Below are 24,791 nucleotides of genomic sequence, written 5' to 3' on the forward strand. Positions count from 1 at the left end.
TCCACGCAATGATGTTCACACGTGCAGTAAACCTTTCAAAACACTTTTATTTTATCTCCTATGCTTCTCAAAGTGAGAAGCTCACAAACAACATTTCCTTGGTGAGTTATAACAAGGCAGTGACACATGTAGCTCACTGTATGTATAGCATAAAATGAACATCGCCTTATCTGCACCAGTCTAAAAAACACTGAGACGGATCAGACCAGACCTCTACATGTAAAAAGATTCGTATGAGCTGGCTCAAGTCTCTAAAACACGACAGCATACAACAGCATTAAATATAGCCATTCCCTTCATTCACATTGATTAAAAACAAAAAGAGAGAAATGACCATGAGCTCAAGGACAGGAAAAAATGCTGACCTACCTTATATATTAAGCCTTCTTTTAATACTCTAATCATAATATAAATGAAAGCAGGCCGTAATATCTCATGCTTTATTTACATTCAGAAATGAGGCTGTGATGTACAAGTGCACGCTGAAGAGACAGTTTGAGCTGCAGATATCCTACGTCTGTGAACACGGTGCAACACTTTGACATGAGTATCACGCAGGCGTCATCAAGGGGAACCAGGCATTTCTATGCTAACCAGTGCCATGGAGGACCAGCTGCTGCTCTGTGATGTATGTGAGTGGTGAGAACACATGGAGAGAGGCGGTGGGAAGGGGAAAACTTTGAGATACAGTGAAGACTCTAAACTTCTTTAAATCTGTACTGCATATAAAGCCACAGACGATTAAGTGACTGCTCTTGCTGTTGTTGGTTTGGCTTTGGCACTTTATGGATCGCACTTCAGTGCAGCTCTTTATATTCCCCAAACAGTCGGTTAATAAATGGTGAAACTGATCTGGCCACAGAGTTGGCAATAGTATGGAGGCTATGTGCACCGATAACTGCATTAACGATAGCAAAACACAGCAGCTGATAGAGGAGTTCGACCTCAGTAAAGTAACATTGAGCTAATATTTGAGGTCAAAGCTGGCCTAGGACACTCTTGTGAAAGAGATTTTATGAGTTTAAGATTCACCACCAACCGGTTGCAGCAGATAGCCGCCCCTCCCTATGCTCTTCTCCCTCTAAGTTTCTTCCTGTTAAAAGGGAGTTTTTCCTTGCCACGTTTGCCAGTTTTTCCTTTCCACTGTTGTTGTGATTTGGTACTATATAACTAACATTGAATCAAACCGAGTTTAATTCTTAGTTACCTTTCAACTATTAAACTCTTTTGAATGTCAGCACTGTTTTTGTTGATTGAATGAAAGGCTGCCCGGGTTAAGGCATCAGATGAGGCATGCAGCTGATATGTTGCTTGGTTAAGGGTTAATTTTGGTTTAAATCTGGTGCCAGAACCAGTTTAGGATCAGTTGGGTGACCGCCCAGGGCCCTGCTGCTCTAACAGGTCAAATCATGTTGTCATTTATATTTAAAAATATAAATGTTTTTGCATCGAGTCTGTGGAGCCCTAAAACTTGAAAAAGATGATATTTATTGTTATGTTGTGCAGACAGCAGTGCTGGATTACCAAAATTAGGTTGAATGGGCCACTGCCCCAAGAGTCCCCAAACCCACGAGCTTCCAGGTGTTTCATTATTATACTCATATATTGGAGAATTTGCACCATTAACAGGGTAATCTGGCCTCTAAGCAAAAAATGGAGAGCTTCTGATTGAATTTCTGATCAACCATTTGAGGGCATATCATAAAATATTAGCATAAAGGTACGAAAAAGCTATTGAAAACTCTTCCCTCTAAAACCCAAAGAGATTTCCAAAGCAGAAAATCCTCACATTTAAAAAGTGAAATTTCCTTCAGCTCTCCTGTTATTTGAGCCTAGACATCAGAAGCAGCAGTTGACAGAGAAAACAGAAATTTGAATACATCTTTATAAAAATAGCACAAAATTCATGTGCAGTTTGGCTGCTTGTTATGAGACACGTACGATGTCAACACAGACTCACACACAAAAAACATTTACTTTTAGGGTAACATAGATAACAGTTTCTTGTGTATGCAATAACAAGAGATGTAGGTTTTCAAGATAAAATCTGACAAGTGTTTTCACATTTTATCTGTGTAGACCTATTATGCTTTTCCTTATTTACTGTTATTTATATTCTGTTTGAATGATAGATGCTCATATCAAACACGGACATAGTTTCAAAATATTTCGGCCATTATTTGTATAAATCAACCAAATCCAAAGTGGCTGCTGATACTCTTAACTCTGTGATTCCTAATGAGGTGATCTGAGCACAGAAGCCCCGCCCACCTGCTGTGGCATAAAGTGTTACGACAGGCAACCAATAAGGAGGAAGGTATCCTCTGTCTAAAACTGTTTTATTTTCAGACAGAAGATGCCTTCCTCCCCAAGGGCCCAGTATCAGCTAAACCAGGATTATTGTTGAGCTCTGGATCATGCAAAGCTACGCTAGTTAAGTCTAAGACTGAAGATATATAGCTTTAAATGAGCAGAATAGGTCAGTGTTAAGGTACTCATTGTAAGTCTGGCTGCTTATTGACAGTTTGGCCACATAACAGACAGCAAACATTACTAATAACACACAAGTATAAAGTCTGTAAAGTTACACGAAATGTACAGGAGGTCAGTTATGGCAACAATATACACATAAAACCTTTTAATACCACCAGCGCGCAAAGGTGCAGACAAGAGAAGCAGGCAATGAGCTTTAAATGAAATAAGCTGCTGAAAATTGGGCATAAATGTCTTTAAACTGCTTCTTCTGTCTTACAAAAAGCCCCCAAAGCAAGTAAAAGTGTCACATAAGACAAAGAAAAGACATAAAGGCTGATGACTTCTGGGGAGGATGCTGCCTTAAAATGACTCACATGACAGTCAATAACCAAAAATTCTGGGTAGATTCAGCTTTACGCTGCAGGTATCTACATGATTAACAGACTTACACCGTGACACGCTCAGGTTTTCTGAACTATTTAACTTCTGAATAGCCTGAATATTCAATCATCTGTTCTAGAAACTGTACAGCTTTAAACAACACATTTGGCGCTGGATAAAAGTCAGATGGTCTGGAAGGCTCTCTGCAGCCTTTCACATAAGCACACACTCCCAAAACACACTCAGACTTGACATCCGTAGTTACAATACAAACAGGTCCTATCTCATTTAGCCCTGCAATACCCGCCCCCACCAACCTGCTCAGGCGAGCGGGTGACGCCGTGCATATTCACTGCAGGTGCAGCAGGTGTGATTATGGCTGAAAGAACATGGGTGAATGCTGACAGCTCTCCCTGCTGGTTGGACGCTGGCACTGCAGCTGCTCAAGGTGTCGTTTTAAAGCCTGAGTAATAAATGGCTGTGCATTAATAATGCTATGAAGTGTATATGGCTACCAAACATTATGTGGTTCCATAATTAGATCAGTCCGCCCACACACAAACACATAATCACACTCACTCCTGAATAAGGAGTTTCTTTGTCTTCTTCTTTTTTACATTCTGTTTTCATTCTTTTTTCCATGCATCTTTTACAACAGTATCAGCCCTGATCCAGTTTGAATCGTGCCATTAGCTCATGGCAAACAATGAGACATTATAAGAGAGAGAAGCCGTGGCACTCAGAGTCCCCGGAGAGATACGAGCCAATCGTTTTGTTGCATCACACATATTAACGGTAAAGTTTTGCTGCTGTTTCAGCTGTATCCTGGCAGGAGGTTTATCTTCTATGTATTGTAGAAAAATGTGTGAGCACTTGCAGTGCTATTCAGTGCTCTGTTAGGATAATCAAAGACTTTTGTTTTTGTTTTTGCACTTTTGGATTGAGCCCTTTTTGAAGTGAAGTGTAAAGTCGCCAAACTTTTGAAGCATTTTTTCAAAATGAGATTTGACTAAATATCCAGTTTTTCTGTCTCTGTGACGCAATTATTAAATTTAAAGCCCTTTATCCTTTCATTTAGATTGCAGAGCTGATCTGGGGGAGTTATTCCACTTTCTGTTACTACTCCTGTAGAGAAATTTGATGCGATTCAGGAAGGAATGCAGAAGGGGCACTCTTGAGAAAGTCCTTAATGAATTAGAGGTAAAATTAATATGTACACTTGCTTCTAGACAAAGGAAAATACAAAACACACTTCTTTTAGTTTTTAGAAATATAGTACAGATAACATGTCTGCAAATAAAATATGCTTCCAATTTATTTTTCCAGAAAGACTAAAACTGTCAATTAACTGCTGACATTTTGCTAACGCATGCTGATTGGTGGGACAAGGATTCACCACAGGCACGCTGCAGTCACTCTAGTCTGACGGCACCCATTTTAGAGGCTTCCTGTTTGAAATCAAATTCACAGATTCCATAAAGTGACTCAGGGTAGTTTTTACATCTCTAATAAAAAATAATAATAAGATAAAAATAGTAAAAAACTGAACTATAGATTAATCTCTTCTTTCAAAAACATAACAACAAATGTTTACACCACAAAATTTGCTGTTTTGGCCTCCGTAGATCCCCAATCATCATGGATTATCTCACAAGTGCCCCTATGAAACAGGAAGTGCAGAGACTATGAGTTCAAGTATTTAGAAGATCTTTGGATCTGCAAAATTTCATCGGTGTTGTGGCGAGTTTATCTACCGTACTCTTCATCGTAGAAAAGAGGAGAGTACTTTTCTTGGCTTATGGTATTGACAGCGTAAGTCTATGGTGGGTTAAACAGAGATGTTAACAGTGTTGGGTAGAAGGAGTGTAACTTTTAAACCTAATATTTTGACCGGTTTCTTTAAAAGTCCAGTTGATGCGTCTCAGAGACCACTAAATCAGAGTTAAGGCTCTCTCCCTAATTCATTTTATTTGGGGGGATTAATTAAACTGCCCGGGGGGGTGTTACCAAGCTGGCTGCTGACTCTCAAAGGACCTCGAGCATGATCTGTCTTTGGAGTAGTTCCCACTGGAGCTTAAATCCTCACAAGAATTTTCTTTTTACACTAAAATCCTGCAAAAAACTCCCCCTTACTAATCTTTGATAGACTTATTTTGATAATATTCATAAAGTTTGTAAGAAAAAATAAAATAATGTGATTACCAAGTAGCGATTTCCAGACTTGTGTGTGTGTATACCCAATGCAGCTTCTCATGAGTGTGCTGAATATATTGTAAATATACTGTCATATATACTACAATATATGGTGCGTTATATACAACATATCCTGGATGTTTACAAAGAGATATTTCATCATACACTTGACATACACATGAAGTTCAACACCAACAAATGACTGTAAAATACTGTAAAAATATCGAAAAACAAAGAACATTCAGGGTCTGTCCAGTGAGTCGGGTTTATAAGCACAGATGAAGATTACACGTGTTGGGTATGGCACTGGCATGAGGAGAGTGACTGAACGAACCTGCTCCCCACCCCTCACCGAGAGCAGCTTCTCCACTCTCAGATTTTTGCCTTCAAAGTAGTAAAAAGCCCTAAAAGAAGCAGTGCTGGATGCAGGCATGCGGATCACTGCAGAAAACAACATTCGGCCAAGAAAGAGAACATAAGCACATCACAGGACAGAAGCAAAAAGCAAGAGATGCTCGAGTTCAAGTAGAGCAAAAAAAAAAGAAAAAGACCTCTTTCTCTTTGTGTCATGCAGTGTTTGGCTGCATATCAGGAGGACTGTGAACTCCTGCTGACGTCGTCACCTCTAGTTGGCCGTCAGCGGCTAGAGAAAGGAGGAAAGACGAGCTGTACGCAGCGGCCACGTCGCATACTGCAGCCACACACTTATTTAACTGGAAACCACCTTCAGCGAAACATACAGGAGCTGAAAGCTGGAATTTGCAGCTCCTGTGTGGAATGTGAACACACCGTGGTGGAAAAAAAAGGAGCTGGAATGTAATGGCTCCGTAGACCTGGTGATGTTTCCTAAGTTTTTTGTTTTTTTTAATTATTATTACAGCGCTTCACCTCAAGAGCAGCGGCAGAAATTCAACAGAAATCAAATCATCAGTCGTCTATAATGTGATGACAATTCAAAGTGTGTGTAAACATGTTTGGTCCCAAAAAACGGAGTGTAAGGTCAAGAAAAAAGGTGTGAGAACGCGGCCGGAGGTGCCTTGAAAGAACAAAAGGGGAAGAAAAAAGGAAAGGATGCTGGATGTAGGTCCCTGTGCGCTGCCCCGTCCGATCCGTAAGCAGCCTCTCTGCCTCACAGTCTGCTGCGGCACCCAGCGTACGTTCTCAAAGACACCTCGTCTGCAGATCCGTGACCTCCCAGCGCTCCCTCCCACCTCCTGCACTAGCCTGTCTGCCAGTCACAGGATCTGCACCTCCTCGGTTAGATGAGAAGATTGGGGTGCCGGGTAGGGCCTCGTGTTTTGGGGGAAGGCGTGGGTTAGACCCTCACTCCTGCTCCCCCCTTCAAGCAGAGCTCCAAACAAAACCTCTGCAGGGAGACAGCCTGCCGCTGGCAGTGCAACGCCGTGCCGCTCCCGGCGCCCCCGCCTCGTCTCACTTCTTGACGGCCTGTCGGTAGCTGTGTCTCTGGCCTTCCTGCCGCTGCTTGCTGCTGCAGCCGCTGGCTTTGCTGCTGTTGCCGCCGTCCCTGGTGCTGCTGGCCAGGCTGGCTTGGCTGCTGTCCTGCAGCGTGGGGCTGGAGTGAGCCCTCTGCAGCCCGTTGTCCTCCAGAAGCTGAGACTCGAATACAGACAGGTCTTCCTCGCCGCTTCGGATTTTAGCTCGCAGCAACATGACGTAGGTCCCGTACCGCGTTTTCTATAAAAAAAGAAAAGAAGAAAATCTAAATTTAAGGCGAGACAGTTTCATGTAAATACTCGATTCCTCATTCGTGAATCCAGCTCACCTCAAAGTCCAGGTACTCATCTCGCTGGCGGTATTCTTCCAGCTCGCGTCCTTTCACCTTGCGGTCAGGTGGATAAGAGCGCAGCTCAGCCAGTTCAGTGGAGATGGCTCTGAATCGAGCTTCATGGGACCTGACCTGCTCCTCCTGAGAGCACAGAGTTAAAACCAAGATTATGAGAGGAAAAACTTAAAACCCTGACCCAGAGGTGGAACTGATTTCCTGGTTGAGCATTTTATTGGCATGGTTTGGGTCTACTTGTATTTTTTTCTATTGCCACCGTAAAACAAGGGAACTGCTTTCATACCCCTGTTGTTTCTCACAGACAGTAATTATAAAGTTACGTTTTCCACCTGTGAAAGGTGAAGACAGCGTACAGTCTGCTCCTGTATTTGTGAACTAAGGTTTAACTAAGAGACCATGTGACTCCACATGGAGTTCTTAAGCTTTTGTACAATCAGACTTTTCTTTTTCTACAACTTCAAGAGTCGCCCCCTGCTGGTCATTAATGGAGGCTTAGGCCACTTTAAACCACTTAAACAGAAGCTACGCCCATCTTTTATTTACTTTGATATACTCAGAGTGGAATCAGCCACCTGTCAGACTCATTAAAGTTAGGATACCTCGGACAGTTTCGACATCGTCCCCGGCAGGAGTGGCCGGCTGAACTTCTTCTGCGAGCCGATGGCTGCTGGAAAAGGAGGAGATGAGAACATGGCGGCCACTGTGTTGATCCGTGTGATCCAAGACTGCATCTGCTCCGCGTTCCTGAGATGATTAACACAGACGCACACACACGATTAATTACAAACTCCAAAACACATACAGTACAAATGCTTCTCCTCTGCGATGCCTGCTCACATCCGCTCATGGCTGGTTTACAACATCAAAGGGATAATTATCAGAGAAAGCAGCGCTGCTGTTAACAAAGAAATTATTTTGGAGCCAATTAACAGATGAGAGAGAGAAAAAAGTCCTGTTTTACATTAACAGGCCCATTAAGAGCCCGAGTAATATCAGATCGAATCAGACAGCATCGCTTAAATCATCAGGGAGAGACGGGCGGAGAGAGAGACGAGGAGAGGAGAAAGGCGCAGAGAGGGGTACAGTATCTGGGACAAATGCAAGCTGCAACTGGAGCACAGAGCCGGTCCTCCTGGGGCCTGAAACATGTGGCCAATCATGTGCCACTTCCTGGATCCTGCTAAGACACACACACACAGACACACACCTTCACCTTCATCGCGCATCCTCTCCATGTATCACTAATCTGTAAGCACATGAGTGCTGCTGAGGGTGGACATTCAGCTGTTATCAGCAGCACTATATGGCCAGAAATATGTGGACACCATAGTATTGTGAACCGAAACAGCCTCTACTCATGCCATCGGTTCAATAACCCCAAATCCCAGCTTTGGTTTTGTAGGATGGTTGGATTTTACTGATTAATTTTAAAGTGCATCTGGGTCAGAGCAGAAATGTTGACTCCTTTTAAGCCAGTGCACAGCCTTATTCTTCAGGTGGATCTTTCTGTCTGTTCCAAAAGGCTGGGCAAGGGTGTAATCAGGGTCCCCGGCTTTAAAAGGACCTACCTGAGGAGCAAAGGCTTGAAGAATGATTTGCCTCATAAAACACACCTTTACTGACTTCTATTTTATGTGATACTGCATTTGAGTTTCCTTTTAATCATGTTTTATAGCCCTTTTTACCATTTATGTATTGTTTTCGATTGGCACTTATCTTCACTGTGCAGGGTTTGCGACACCTCTCGCACTATGGTAGCTGGAATAGACTCCAGAATTAATCACGTAAGTTCATGACTTTATGCAGTTCAGATTTCCACGTGACATGAAGTGAAACAGAACAAAGGCTGAAAGCAAGTTCAGGCTTGCAGCTTGAGCTGTGCTGTGTCACATACCAAACCTCCTCCCCCCTCTGGAATATCAGCGCAGCTCTTTGCTTGCATCGCTTCCTGCAGAGTCAACCCCTCCACCACCCCAACATCCACCAGTATCTGTTCATGTGGGCTCATGTAGTTAAAAACAGGGGTGTCCACATACTTTTGATTGTTCAGTGTAACATTGCCAGAGACGGCAAGTCAGCACTAAGAGAAGAGTGGAATAAAACATGGGTGTTTCTTATTTGTTCTTTTTTTAGCTGTCTGAATTTTCTGCTCTGCTGCAGATGTTGCACAGCTGTCCACGCTGCTCAGCGTGGGAGCTATAAATCGTACAGCGTGTGCGTTTGTTCAAGCTCAGCGAGAAGAGCATAAAGAGACTCACGGCGCTTGGAAGAGATACACCCTCCAGTCCGCCGTCCGCAGGTAAAACACGTTGGGTCTCTTGCTGTAGTCTGAAGCTTTCATTGCCAGAGAGTGATGGATGGACACGGCGTTCTTCAGGTCCTCATCAGAGAGCTGCTTATCGGGCCTGTACTCCCCCTGGAACGACAGGTATAAAGGAGAATGGTGTGTTGCGGTGCAAACGCTCATTAAAGATGCTGACTATGATCATATTTTATTGGAGGAGTGGGTGACGCTTATACACATTTACATGAAGCAACTGATATTGCTCTGAATGTGAGCTCTGTAGGCGTCTCTCATCAGGTTTTTTTTTTTAATTTTAGAATAGAATAGAATAGAATAGAATAGCCTTTATTGTCATTGTACAGAGTACAACGAAATTGGAGTGCCACTCCCTTGGTGCAAGTTTCAATAATAAATATAAATGTAAAATATAAAAAGTACAAAAAAAACAATCGTAAGTACTCAAACAATAGTATGTACAATATATACAGGATAGCAGCATTAATATAATGACAGTATGAATAGCAGCATAATATAATGACAGTGACGATATGGAATAGGTTCAGTTTTATTAGTTTTATTATTTTATTAGTTTTATTAGTTTTATTAATTTTGAATTTTTAGTCTAGTTTTAATTAGTTTCTTGTTGTTTGTTGCAGCTATGCAGAGATCAGTGCCTCCTCAGGCAGGTTGTATTGACCTTATTATTATTATTAATACTTAAAGTAGTTATTTCCTACATATTTTTTATTTATTATGGTTAGTTTTGCATGTACACAATCACCATTCGATTTAGTTTTGATTTTCTTTAAAGGTCTAGTTTTCTTTTCTTTTCTTTTTAAATTTCTGGTAAACAATATGTGTTTTAACTTTTAGTTTTAATTTTTTAAGTTTAGTTAATTATTAAAAAATCGTTCAACAGTAAGAATAAAAATATAAAATATATATTTGATACCTTATTTGAGTTGAAGATATTTTGGTTTCATGACAGACGTATACGTTTTCATTAAGGAAGAACAAAGCTGTGGACATAAACTTCTCAAATTATTTTTAATTTGATAAAAAAAAGTTATTTTTTAAATATTACTTGACTCATACCTCAGCTAACTTTAAAGGCTTGAGTTTTGACAGTTCTCATATCTAAAGTGAAGCACTAGTGGAAGATTTTTTTACCACGACAAAGTCTGAAACAATTTAATTTAACTTAAAAACATCTAAATTAATTATTTTGATTCGAATGCATACGTCTACAAATCACAGGGTAATCAATAACCAAAATATACTGACAAAGTGTCACGTTCTCCATTAAGTTTTTATTTGATAAAGCGGATCTCACAAAGGTTTATTAGATGTTATTGTATTTACTTATGCTCACATTCACCCCTACAGCCAACATTTACCCACCAGTTAAGCTAACATCCATGTTTCTAGGAGAACAAACAAACTCAATACCTGGCTGCTGGATTTGAGCCTGAAATCTTCTTGCTGTGGGTTTGAACCACCGCACCGCCCTAGGCCTAAACGTGCTAATGGATATTATTCCTCCACATCACATATGTGACCTTTATAAAAAGTAAATATTTCCACACTTTTAGTTCTATAACAATGGCATGAAAACATAATTAATAGCTCTGCATATAGCATAATTAGTCACATGTCAAAAAAGTGTTTAATTACAAGTTTATGTTATTGTCTAAAAAAATAATAACTCTATAAAGCATTATTATCACTTTGACCTTCAAATTAGTCTATTGATCTTGAAGGAGAGGTCAAAGGTCACTGTAAATCCTTACACAGGACTTGTGTTGACGACACACACCACAAGAATCATGAGCCTTGAATTAACCTTGAAGACCTTAGTGAAAAAACCTCCGTAAAAATAAAGTTCAGTTATTATTTTAGAGAACAGAGCCACAGCATCCCTACAGGCACAATTTTCTCTGCATTCAGGGGGAATTTGGAGCAGCAGTGGCCTGTTATGTTGGCAGAGGTTACCCAGGCCCACCGCCGCTCCGTATGGGTCCTCTGCACGGTGCCAAGGCCCGGCCTGCACGAGGACATTATGTCACAGCAACATGTATTCGTGTAAACAGGAAGTAGGCACCAAAACGTGACTCTAAAGGACAGATTGCTTCTTGAGCTGTCAGTGCAAAGCTGCTGCTTTTTTCATTGCTGATATTTTGCTTAAATAAATCAATAAATCATCTTAAGAGCTCGTTTGCAGGCAGGCAGGTAACATTTGGTGCAGAACTTTTTTGTTGTTGTTGGGTTTCTAAAGAGACGTTCACCGCAGGGATAAAGATCCACCTTCTGTTAAAAATCTGCTGCTGGCATGAAAGTAAGACAGGATGTTTATGGAGATGCAGTCAACCATTCTTTAAAAGGTTGAATAATGAATATCAAACAGTGGCTGTTGCAAATTGTTTCTCACTCAGCCCTTTAGATTTTATTTATTTATTTAGTTAGTTTTTATAACTAAACATATGTCTACTGTGTGAAACTTACTTTTTGCAGGTAGAGGATTAGCCCTTTAAGGATGGCATAGAAAGTCTTCCACCCTCTCTTCCCTCTCGGCGCTGCGAGGAGCAGAAAACATTAAATGTTAATTACAGACTTCCAGTCATAGATACAAAGTTACATCGTGCTCTTAGCTTTGCAGCACTAAGTCAGAGGTGCATCCAGGAAACCTTCAATCAAAACTGCACATGTAACCCAGTGTCGTCTGCTCCCAGATAGTCCACACATTAGGGTATAATCTGGGCCACTTATGGCACTTGATTTTGTTTCGTTGTTTGGGCTAGCTGTGGCCTAAAGGTCATGAGGTGGGCTCGACTTGAGTTACAGGAACTTTTGGGGAGAGCTGACACACCTAACATTTAACCCTTATACTGTGAACACACAACACAGAAAACTGCCAGTCTGGGGCACACTTGTTGCTATCTGTGTTGTAGTGGCTGTCCGCATAATTAAATCCAACACACAGACTTCCCTGCCAGAACATCACAGTTATCAGTCTCACATTCATCTGGTCTATTACTGACATATTTGAAAATCTTGTTTGTGCCACTCTCATAAACATCTTTATGACTGCGTGCTACAAAGTGCTTCATGCAACACGCCTCATTCACACCCATTCATGCAAGCCCGTTTTTCCATGCCTTTTCTTACTTGGTGATTTCTATCTAACATTCACACACATTGACACTCTGATGGATGCATCGGAGAGCATCCATCAGGGGTTATTATCCAGTCTGCGTGCCAAAGGATACTTGGCACGCAGACTGGAGCAGCCTGGGATTGAACCACAGCTCCAGCCACCCCACATTACCCACACTTAGCTGAAAGTAATGCACTCTAATCACTAATCTGTGATTTCCCTCAACTAAATCTGGTGTATAATTTATATATTATATTGTATTTTTGGTGTTTTTCACTGTAGTGAGAGGCCCCAGTCCTATCTCATCTCATATGGATTTGATTTGTGTTTTGAGGGCCCACCCATATTTGATTTGACCTATTTATCTAGTTTTAAATATTTTTAACCTTTATTTAACCAGAAAGTGACTGACCGAGTGCTCAGTGTTGAAATAGGTGGCATTACGCTAGCATATTATTAAATGGTGGGAGTAAGCAGAGATCCAGGAGAAAACCCAGGTAAACATAAAAGCCTCCTGCCGAGGCAAAGGTGCAAACTGCTGATATGTTGACATGTTTTAGTGCCTAGACCTAACCAATATCAGGTGCCTTCAACACAATTCAGAGAAGTTGATAGGGATGCAGGTGGACACAGCCATGACCTGCCGGATCACTGACAACTGTGATCTGACAGACATCTGCATCACCCGCAGAAATTCTCAGACTCTGTGGGGTGTGTCAACAGGGGTGAGGAGACTGGAAACTGGTGAACTCCACTGTTTTCGAGTGGTGCAGTAATAACAACCTCCTCCTGAAACGTAGCCTATATTAAAGAGATATGCCTCCAAAAATCTGCCACTAAGCCCTGCCAGATCCCTGCACTGAAAATGTAGCAGACTCTACTTTTTGAGGAAGCTTAGATGTTTTAATGTATGCAGTAAATTGTCATCAAACTGAGTGTTTTCAGCAGCAGGCTCATTCAACTCAGTAAGGTACAAAAAGACTAGTGTCTGTCCAGGTGGAGGACGCTTGCACTGGACAACGCACACCCTAATTCTCATGTTCACACTCTTCCCTACAGGGAGAGCCTAAACCTAACCAACTGGTTTTGGAGTGAAAACCTATCTAATGTGGAACCTGGTGCATCAAGGCACCAGCACCAACGACTAGCAGCAAAGTACATGCTTTGGGGGGAAATCGCACTTAAACGGAGGTCAATATTGGTTACTTTTTATGTATATATATTCATAATATGTGCAAATGATTTCATCTGATTGTGACTCATTAATGAAGCGAATAACGGAGGTCTTTGCTTTCTGTATTTCCTCAGATCAATTCATTGTTTTAAATTCAAATACCAGCCTAAATGTTGTTGAATAATAAAGCTTATTTTAAAGACATTTGAGTGATTAATGTGACATTTAATGCTGGTTGTTTTTCTTGGAATTAAAGCATTAAAATCCCAAATCCTCAGCATGTGTTAGTCTGTGCCGTTGAAGAAAAACCATCTCGCTTTGGAGTACAAACACTCCACACAGGATGTGCTCTACATGACATGACCTACAGTTTCACTTATGATGCTCTGGGCAGCAGCCAAATGTTTCAAAGCATTGTCTAAATCTGAACTTTGTAACTCGTACTTCTCTTTCCGTCTGAGTCGGCGTGGACTTTGCGAACCAGGAATCCGTTCTTGTACAGCAGCATTCCGGTGGGCTGCAACTCATCCGACAGGGGCTTCCCGCTGCTGCCTACCCTCTTCATCGATCTGGAGGAGTTGGAGTCACACAGGCTGTCCCCGAGCTCTGAAAACGACTTCCGCAGCTCTTCCTCATCCCTATGAGGAGAAAAAAAACAGTTCAGACTCCATGGTGATCAACACTTATGTGTCATGTCTCATTAGCATCGCGAATAAACACATCATCATGCATCCTGTCCATTTGCCTCACACTCAGCACAGGACATGAGGTCCGGAGATTTCACACACGTACACATGAGTAATATCGCTGTCCGCTGCTGGTGTCTTGGCACAGCTTCTGCTCTTCAAGACATTTACAAAGCATCATCTCGCTGGGGGAAACCAGAGCGAACAAAGTTTTCTTCAAAGCTTTAATTGTGTGTTTTCCTCTCGCGTTCTCGCTGTGCTCCTGTTCTCCTCAGAACAGAAGTCCACTCTCCTTGATCAAAAAATACCACAGGAAAAGAGTGACACCATCTATCTTGCTCCTGCTTTGAGGTGAAAAACAGGGGCATCTTTACCCAGAGGGACAGCTGCTCTCAGAGATGCCGACACATCACACAGAGGATGCTACAAAACGCTGAGGCTTTAAAGGCTCCTCAAAAAGCTAAGAAAGCATAAACCCTTATTCTGTTTTTAAAATGTAAAAATCTCATCAAGCTGCAAAGTCATTCAAATTCAAGATTGAGCATCAAAGATTTTTTTACACTTAATCTCTGGAAGACTGCATCTTTGTTCTTAAAAAAAAAGATTTTCATTCAGTTTTTGCTGTTTAGTATTATTCATATCACCCTATTGTTTGGCTGAAAACACCCTTAAATAACAGATTTCTTTTCAATCAGTTAAAAATAAATGTTAGTGCAAAATATTTAACAAATAATTACGTTAAGAAACTGAAGTTTCCTTGCTATACAAGTCTGAGAACAATTTTTCTGTTACTAAAAATAAAATTCCAATTGTATCATTCTTCTTCTTCTTTTTCAAACTGTATATAAAAGATGACCCTAGTGGTGTCACTCACTGATGTCAGCAACTTCAAGTCTCAGCATCAGCATTTTACCTGCTGCCAAGCTGAAGTTGGAGCTAATTAGCTTGCTTTTCAAATTGCATCCATGAACTGTAAAACAAAGAGGGAAGAAATATCTGGTATTTTTGTCACAGACCAAAAAAACTACACATATGCACTCATTAAAATGAGAATACAGACTTTTTGGACTGATCTCTGCCACACAGCAGCCATATTTCTTGTTAGATAACTGCTATAAAACTGTTAGATATGTTGGGTTTTCTCTTTCATCCCTCCCTTGTGTCCCTTTGCATGTTTTTCTTCCTCCTCTCGCTGCACAGATCAGCTGTTTTCCTACTAAGTCACACACAACTTTCCTCTAAGATCGTGGGCTGTTTGTTATCTTTGCACTCCCTCTCACCCACAACCCCTTTCCAATTAGTTTTCTTTCTTTTTTACTGCTTCTGCACCTTCTGTCATTACACAATCATTATTTCATCTGCACGATCACGCAGATACGCACTACAGCCTCACAGTGCACACAGACATAAAGGACTCACACACACACACACACACACACACAGGTGTGCACATATAATAATATCGCTCATATAAGTTAATGTGCACACGTGATCACACAACACCAAGCACCACTCGGATCTATGTATTTGCACTTTAATGGAAACTCTCACCACACACTTTCTTACACCCAATGGAAGTGTGTTTTTTCTCATTCACACACAGCGCTCAACATTAGCTACACACACACACACAACTATGGGCACACTAAGGTTTATCACATGGAATGTGCATGGTGCTGGCTCCATGTGACCTCAGGCAGATATTATTTTATTACAAGAGACTCATAGACCTGTCACAGCTACAGATGAACTTAAAACACCTGAGTTTTCTCATGTGCTCTCAGCCTGCTATAACCCCAGGCAAAGGGGAGGAGCAATTTTAATACATAAAAATGCTAATTTTACAATCACAGGGTAGATTTCTAATAGTTACATCATTTATAGGTAGCAAAAAGTTTTGTTCTGTCAGTGTATATGGCCCAAATGTTCATGACCCCTCGTTCTTCCACGCTTTTTTTAGTGCACTCTCTGAATACCAAGGTTGCTCATTTGTTCTCAGGGCCGACCTCAATTTTGGACTAAATGAAGAAATGCAGGAACAGCTCTGTTGGCAATCCACAAATATAATTAAACAGTACGTGTGCGATTTCGGACTTTGAGATGCATGGTGTTTCCTTCATCCTTCACCGTAAGGAATATACTTTCTACTCTCGTCTTGATTATTTCCTAGTCAGCAGCTCACTGCTGAGTGACACTTCAGGCACTGAGATAAACCCTATAGCTGTCAGAGATCATGCTCCTGTGTTTTTTTTTTAATTCAAATAAATAAAGAGGTCACCAAGTAAAAACTAGAGATTTAAAGATGAAGGTTTTATTAAATATTTTTAAAAAGAGTGGGCTTTATATTTAGACTGCCTGGATCATGAGCATCTGTTCTCTGGGAAGCAGGGGAAGCTGTGATGAGAGGTAAAATAATTTCATTCACATCATAAAAAAGAAAAGAGAAAACAAATATATTCAGGAATGAAAAGAAATCATCAAATCCTTAGAAGAAGCATACGTGTTGTCGCAAAATATGTAAAGCAACACTAGACTTAAATGAAATTTCTAGCTAACCAGTTAAAACTAAAGAAAGATTGAATAAAGACTTAAACTGGGTCTGGGAAAACAGTATATGTGTCACGGTCCTGGGTCGTTTAACCCAGTGCTTTGAGCTTTCTTATATTTTGATATTCATTGTTTATGTTTAAGTCTTAGTTATCTTAAGCTTGTTTTATTTTGCCTGGGTTGCCCTGTTATAGATCATTGTTTATTAGATTCCCCGTGTTTAAGTCTCCCTCACCTTTCATGTGTCATCAGGTTCGCGATGCCATGTCTGCATCTCGTTATGTTTCCTGTTTTATTTTGAAGAGGCTGGTTGTCCCATGTTCATTGTGTTTAGTTTCACTTCCCCTGTGGCGTCATTATGTTCATTCCAGTCAGTCTGCTTCCCCGTGTGTTTCCACTTCCCCTGATCACCTCCTGTGTGTATTTAGTCTGTGTGTTTTCATTCATTCCTTGTCTGGTCGTCTGCTATGTTCATGTCATGTTTCTGGGTTTTTCCCCATGTATCCGTGCCAGATGTTCACTTTAAGGTTATTTTTCCATGTTTAATCTTAGTTCACCCAGTCTAGGTTATTGTTTAGTTTCGCCTTTGCCCTTTTATTTTTGTATTGTTCAACCAGCCTTAAATAAGCAGCTCGTACTTAGTTAAATCAAAGTTTCCTTTTGCGTGTCTGCACTCAGGTCCTCCTTCTCGCTCCACATAGTCAGCCAGACTGTAACAATGTGACCCTGAAACAATAAACAGCACTTTCAGGGACATTTACAAATCTTTATATTCACCAGAGATAAAGCCACCTAAAAACGAAATCGATCACTTTCTCGACAACATAACGCTTCTGAAATCATCAGATCAAACGCTAGCATTGGATTCACTGCTGACATCAGGTGAACTCCAGGAAGCCCTGAAAAGTATGCCCAATAATAAGGCTCCAGGTGCAGATGGATTTCTAGCAGAGGTCTATTCTGGACAATTCTGGCAGCAGTATTCTGAAGAACATCGCAGGAAATCAAGGAACATGGCGGACTACCACCAAATATGAATTCTGCCAACACTAGTCTCCTGCTAAAACCAGGCAAAGACCCTGTATTTCCCACCAGCTGTCGCCCAAACCCTTTATTAACGTTGACCTTAAAAGAGTCTGGACAGCACTCTCAAAGAGATTAGAGACATAACCCCCCTCATAATACATCCTGACCAAACCGGTTTCATAAAAGGTAGGCACTTATCAACAAGTACACCTAGATTACTTAATCTGATAGACTATTCATGTAGTAAAAACACTGAAACTACAATATTGTCTCTAGATGCAGAACATCCTCCAGCTTCTGTCTTCAAAGGGGCACCAGGCTCTGCTTCACTGTTAGCATAAAATGCAAGAACGTAGATAAGTAATAATAAATCTATATTTGGATGATGTGTTACTTTTTCTTCAGGATTCACAAACCACTTTCTCTGAGAAAATGACATTAATAAACTCTTTCTAAAGAGTTTCAGATTATTCGATGAATTAAACATTGAGGGGCTGTGCTGACGGCAGCTGTGGGTCGTCTGCACCATGCCGCCGCCCCTCACTTTGCCCTTTTTCCGTCCCCCGGTCTTGTCCGTTACGGTTGTAATAATACAAAGTACAAAATCCTATTAAAGTTCCAATAAAATATGACAATTATAACAAATGCCAGGCTTGTAAACATATTTATTTCTGCTGTAAATTTGGGCCCTTTAACACTGGAGTCTATAGAGACTTCCTACAGGAACCAGCCTGAGCTGCAGGTTTTGGTGCTACCAGCCTCGTTTGTCAGACATTGATTCTGTTGTTTGACCTCCTATTGCTGTTACTACTTTGATCGTTTTCAGTTAGAGGTTTGGTCCATATTTCTCTAGTCCACATTACTATATGTTTATTATTGCCAAGGATGAAAGCAAAGGGTCTCTTGCCTCTTGCTGCCCTACAGAACTCACTGAAGCCCATTGGGGTATACACATACTCATAGAACTGGGGTTACATCAGTAACAACGACTTTTCTAGCGGCACTTTTATGCAGAATATTTTCCCATGGCCGTCATTCCCAAATGGACAGCTTATAATATCTCAAGCACACATTTAAATTGGAACCATTTTCCATATAAATAACCCGTCTTTTCATTTAACTGCTCATGTTACTTTAATGAAGTTTTAATAATTATTATTATTTAATAATAATTTTCATCCAAACCTTTAGAAACACCTCAAATGTAGACCAAATTTATTGTAAAACTGGAAGCACTGTGTTGTCTCAGAGTGTTGTATCATACACCAGGCTTACTCCACCCTTTATTAAAATGAGTTTATGGGCTCGGAGTGTTTTTGGTGGATTTGAAGTTTTGGTGCAGGGTGCACATCGCTCATTAGGAACAGGCCTTGAGGAGCCATCTCTGTAAATGAGAAACCTGAGAAGCTGCTGAGTCGTCGACTGCAGCTTCATTTCTTTCTAACTACCCTCGTGTGAAATGTGTTTCTGAGCGCTGAACTTCCCAGAAAAAAAAGAGTCTCAGTCTGATTAACAACTGAACTCTTCACCCAAAAAGATCAGGTCTGTTTACTACCCACCAACCTTTTTTAAAATGTGTTATTTGGTTTTCTTTTACTGCTTTAAGACATTTTTCTGTTTCATTTTATTTTCTAATCTACTTTTTTCATGTATACCTCTTTTCTTTTAAACATACTGTATTTATGTTTGTATTTACTTATGTTCCAGTTAAACAAATAGTATATAGTCTGTATCGTCTTTCCTATATTTAAAAAAAAAAATTTATTCAAAAAGGGCTAGAAGTTATCCAAATAAAATACTTAAAAAATGTAATTCAACCCTTTTTTGAACAAAAACAATAATTTTATTTTCTTTTTAAAAATATTTTTATATACACATTTTATTTTATTTTGAACAGAATTCCTACAGTTTGCCTCTCGTCTTGTGTGTCATTTGTTTCTAATTCTAATACAATTTATTTTGAATTTTCCTATTTTTAATTCCTCATTTGACAGGTTAGAATATTTTTTGCCAGTATGAAAAAAACTAACTTTTTATGGTCATATTCACTTTTGTTGTTGTTGTTTTTTTTGTTTATCGTTGTTCATGACAGACAATTACTATTTTCTAAATATTCAGTTTGTAAACAAACCCAACAATGCATGTTGCTACAGCAGAGATAATCCCATTCTCTTCTAAATAATCCTTGACAATGCACTGCATGCATCTTTTGGTGTTTTAAGTGGATTTGTCACATTAAAGAGATGATAGATGCTTTAGGCTGCAGCAGTGAGCCTCTCTGCATCCACCCAGCAAGGTAATATGGCAATTCCACTTGTTACCTCACCAGGCGGCACCCATGCAAAAGTTCAGCCTGAAAATAGAAAATGGCTGTGTGCCGAACCCCCCCGAGACCACGCTATGAGTAACCAACAGTACATAACAGCAGTTAACCCCATGCAGGAGCCGGAGAGAGAAAGAGAAGCAGAGACGGAGCCAATGAGCATGTAGCCTGTTGCCTGGTAACTGCTGGCCTGCCTGAATCCGTCTCCACACAGAGACAAAGTGGAAAGATGGAGAGAGAGAGGTGGAGGGGGGTGGATGAGTGGAGGAGAAAGATAGAGGAGTGACAGAGACGGAGGGGGGAGAAAAGACAAAGCTGATCGTTCTCAGATGGCAGAACATTTAACATGAGTGAGAAAGAAGGTGAGAAAGAAGAGAGGAGAGGAAAAGATGAAAGGGAAAACGGGAGACAAAGGATAGGGCTGAGGGCAGAGATGAAAGGAAAGAAACACAACAGAAGGTAAAAAGATGACAAGAAGAGGAATTCTGGCGAAGAATGGAAAATTTAAGGAAACAAAGCAAATATAGTAATAACAGTGAAGGAAAAAGAAGTCCAGGAGAGGAGGTGAGGAACAGAGAGGGTAAGAAAAAAAGGAAATACAGCAGTACTGTATTTAAGAAGGAAAATACAACAGAGGTCAGCAAAGGAAGGACAAAAGAAGGGCAACATGAAAGATGAATGAATGAAGACAGAAACAAAAACAAAGGGAAAGAACAAAAGGCAGAGATGAAGAGATGACAAGAAACGGAACAGGAAAACTGAAGAAAGGAAAATAAATAAAAAACTATAACAAAGGGAAAAAAGTCTAAAAGGAGGAGGAGTCAGAGGTAAAGGGAAGACATGAAATTAGAAAGGGAAGGAAGGAAAAGGAAAGAGATCTGCTGTGTTTCACTGACTATGAGTCACTGTACCAAAACACTCCAAACACAGTCAAGTGAAAAAGGACAATAATTCATAAAAAACACTCTTATAGGCGGCAAAGCATTTCCTCATTCACACAGGCTTTAAATTACCTGTGCAATACCCTCAGACAAAGTCTTATTTTGAAAAGATGGGACTGACCATAAATGAGTTTTTGTAGCCTCTTCATTCTTTTCTACTTTGACAGACAGACATTGACAGACACATGCAGTCCTTCCTGCAGCGCCCCCGGTGTGTGGATGTCTGCATTTACAGCTTGTTTACATTTTTTTTAAATAAAAAAAATTAAGTGGTAGGTATTCCCCACTCCAGATGGGACAAATACATGAAATGAGTTGGAGATAAAACGACTTTTTGCATTAATAAAAGTGTATTATACTCCCCAATTCAAATTCAAGGCCTTTAAAAAGTTTTATTCCACTACCAAAAAGTCTTCACTTTCATGCAAGAGAAGCTTTTTTTTAAGTGTATAAAAGGAAAAAGCGGGAGGAGACAAAGGCTTTCTCAGGTTCTGAGCCTAAACTGTTAGAGTAAACAAGACGCCTGGAATTACAGACATATTTCATTCAGTATCACAGCATCAGGTGTATGCAGGTGAGCGGTGACGGCTGCAGACAATAATAAGACACGATGATTAGAGCCAGTGAGGACATAGGAAAGCTGAGATTAACAGAATAAAAGGAATAATAGAACAGGAAGGTCTCATCTCCCTGCCTCACTTCATGTACAGCATGCTTCATTCCCCCGGCTCATTATATCCTACTATCCTGCCATTCTTTTCTATCCAGGGATCCACTTCCCCCCATATCTCCGACTTGTTGCGTCTCCCTTTCACAGCACAATGCCCACCGCCTCTCCCTCTGCTCTCTATCCACCCCCGCTACTGAATGAGGAACCATGTGTATACGTCTGTGTTGTATCTGTGAGCGAGCGAGTGAAGAACATGTGGGTGCATCCAACTGCACCGCTGAGAGTGGCCATGTGCACGTCTCTCTCTGCGGGGGTGTGAAATAACATCCATTGCAAAAGAAAAGAAAAACAGAATAGAGCACAAACACACACCTGTGATGGGACACTAGATTTCACATAATCGCAGCGAGTGGTTTGTTTTAGAGTGTGAATATCACGCGCAGAGAAGGGTTTTATTTTAAAATAAGGGAGTAAATTAGTAAATCGATACTGGAACAAGCTAAATATAGAAAAGAACTGCAAACACACAAACCAGCCTGTATAAGAACAAACAGGAACAAGGTTCTGCCCCCAGGGCTCGATCATTACGCTGTGAGCTCAGTAAGCAGCTTTAAAAGGTGTCACTGTAGCTCAGGAGGTCATCTGCTTATCGGAAGGTTGGTGGTTCGATACCTGGCTGCTCCGGTCTGCGTGCCAAAGTATCCTTGGGCAAGATACTAAACCCAAGTTGCTCTCTGATGCATCCATCCGAGAGTGAATGTTAGAAAGCACTTAGGTAGAAAAAGAATGGGAAATGTGTTTATATAAATGAGGCATATTTACAGGTAGAAAAGCACTATATAAGAACCAGTCCATTTATCAAAAGCACAGAGATAATCGGATATAATCCTAATTCGGACACACCCATGGCTCATGAGCTAGTTTTATCCTAAAAATGTGTTAACAGAAATTCCAAATCTTTCCAGGGATGGCAGGTTGGGAAACTTTGATGTTATTTATGTTATTTTTATTTGTGTTGTTGCGGGTCCAGCGACAAACTCTCCACAAAAGATGGTCTGATTGTGAAGCTAGTGATGGTGTGCTTTAAGCCTGCATTCTTTCTAATGGCCAGCAGGGGGCTCTCAGCTTTGTCAATCAGTGACCTCAGGAAACACTTTCCTGATGAGTTTATGATATTAGTCACTATTTTTAAGAATTAGCAAGTAAAACATGCTTTTGATGTTGCTCCTTGTCACACCTGGTTTAAAAAATGCTGACCATGTTTATATGAAAAGGTCATTTCATGCCCGTCTTATGCAGTTGTGGTCACAAGTCCATGATTATGAATGTCATGGTAGTTTTGGGCTTTTAATGATTTCTTGGAGTGCTTGTATGGCAGAGTTTAAAAAAACAAGAACTGGGTGCATGAGTTTGAATTCATTTTTGATTTTGTCTAATCTACACAGGCTCAAATATATACGTGGAGGCCCAGTAACATGTGGCTAAATGTCCCTTAGCAACAGCATTCATGTCCATTATGAGTGGATGTAAACTTCTGTATGTATTGATAGGTCTGTGCAGGAGCACAGAGATTCACAGATGGTGCAGAGGGAGATTGCTGCAAACATTTAGAAAAGATCCATGAATATTAAGTTTCTTGCTTCGCTTTCTTCTGTTTGCATTCAAGGGTTAAAGAGGCAATTTTTCTTTTATTTTTGAGCAGCGACACTTTTATCATTTAGGACAAGACTGCAGCGACTTCAGCTCACCTTAAGTATAATGCTTGAGTTCCCAGAAATGTAAATAAGCACACAGCCACACGGACCTTAACATCTGCAACACATCTGTTTGGCCCTAATATGTGATGTAAACAGAGTATACTGATTAGAATGAGGGTAATGCTCAGTGAAAGTAAATGTGATTCTATCCAGCTTGCTGATTATGCTAATGCAACAGCTAGTATTCCTGTGCAGACATGTGGCTTTTTCTTCATTTTTATAGCGCTGACAATCTCGGTCTGTTGTGAAGGCTTCTCCTCTTCCTGCCTTTGAGGAAGAGTTGTTAAATATCTATTAGACCCAAGTTCAACATGAACAACTCAGTTGCATTTGTGACCGCAGAGCAATGCAGACACACCAGCTTACAATGACATGGATTCAGAGCTGTAAAATAAATAAAAATTTGGTTAATTTTAAGTTTAACCGCAGTTTGAAGGTTACCAATCAATGAGCCAGGCTCCGAGAAAGATTCCTGAATATTAAGGCGGATGAATCTTGTCCATAAGTGTCAGAGTTCCAAAGCAGATTCCATTGCAAAGATCTCTGCCGGCTAAAGCATTAAAAATGAACAACAGACTTCTGTGGGCTGAATCTCTTCATCTGTAACCGGTTTTGTTTGGAGGTGGATTCTCCTTCGCTCTGTGGTGTTTACGTGTCTAAAAATGACATCTCTTCTATCCCAGCGAGGCCTCCTGTGCGGTGGCAGTGTTTAAATAGCTGTCTATATGTCAGCGGAGATGTTTGAACTGGATTGCCTGCCTCTCTGCGGATCTCCTCCGCAATCTGCTCCTCTGACCACTTTTGTTCAGCTGCTTCGGGAGCGCTGCAGCTGCTATTTTTGGAAAGGTAGTGGGAGGCTGTGGTCACACCTTTGTACAGGATGCAGGTAAAGAGACGTTGAAATGGAGCTGCCTTGTTCTCGTTCTCTTTTGAATTTTTTTTCTTTTGCTTTTCATGCATCCAAAATGCAACATGTTCACAAGCATACATGTGATTTCTGCCTATACATACACTAATGTGTGCATTTTATCTGCCTGTCACTGTGTGTGTTTGCTGCCGAGAGAATGCAGGGAGGAAAGAGCATCGTGGTAGCTATGGAGTCGTATCCATGGTGCCGTAACTATGGCAACAAAGCTTGGAAAGCTGGCGACTTAATTGGCATCTCTGAGGCGCCGTGGAGCTGTGATCCAGAATAGCAACCCTTGACACACTAATGTTTCCTTCACATGCCAAACAACACTAGCGTCATCACTGAGGATGCAAACAAGCTGATCAATATCCCGTATTGTTTCCTGCCCTCCAGTCTGTGTGTGAGAATAAAAAGCACAGAATGTATGGAAGACTCAAACTACCAAAATCGAAATTGGAAAAGCCAA

General features: G+C 40.7%; 1 protein-coding gene across 1 annotated transcript in view; it reads right to left on the reverse strand.

The window, feature by feature from the left end:
* Positions 1 to 37: 37 nt before the first annotated feature.
* LOC146664052 (uncharacterized) overlaps positions 38 to 24,791 on the reverse strand; it is an 87,737-nt gene continuing 62,983 nt past the window's right edge. The window contains exons 12-17 of the mRNA XM_085417062.1: positions 13,910 to 14,103; positions 11,640 to 11,710; positions 9,112 to 9,269; positions 7,453 to 7,597; positions 6,833 to 6,976; positions 38 to 6,744 (exon numbers count right to left, since the gene is read on the reverse strand). Of these exons, the coding sequence (XP_085273188.1) occupies positions 6,481 to 6,744; positions 6,833 to 6,976; positions 7,453 to 7,597; positions 9,112 to 9,269; positions 11,640 to 11,710; positions 13,910 to 14,103 (976 nt within the window). The 3' untranslated portion in view covers positions 38 to 6,480. The remainder of the gene's footprint in view (positions 6,745 to 6,832; positions 6,977 to 7,452; positions 7,598 to 9,111; positions 9,270 to 11,639; positions 11,711 to 13,909; positions 14,104 to 24,791) is intronic.

The sequence above is a fragment of the Rhamphochromis longiceps genome, linkage group LG8, assembly GCF_057381845.1.
Source record: "Rhamphochromis longiceps isolate RC_006_pf linkage group LG8, R_longiceps_female_GT1.1, whole genome shotgun sequence".
NCBI classification, from domain to species: domain Eukaryota; kingdom Metazoa; phylum Chordata; class Actinopteri; order Cichliformes; family Cichlidae; genus Rhamphochromis; species Rhamphochromis longiceps.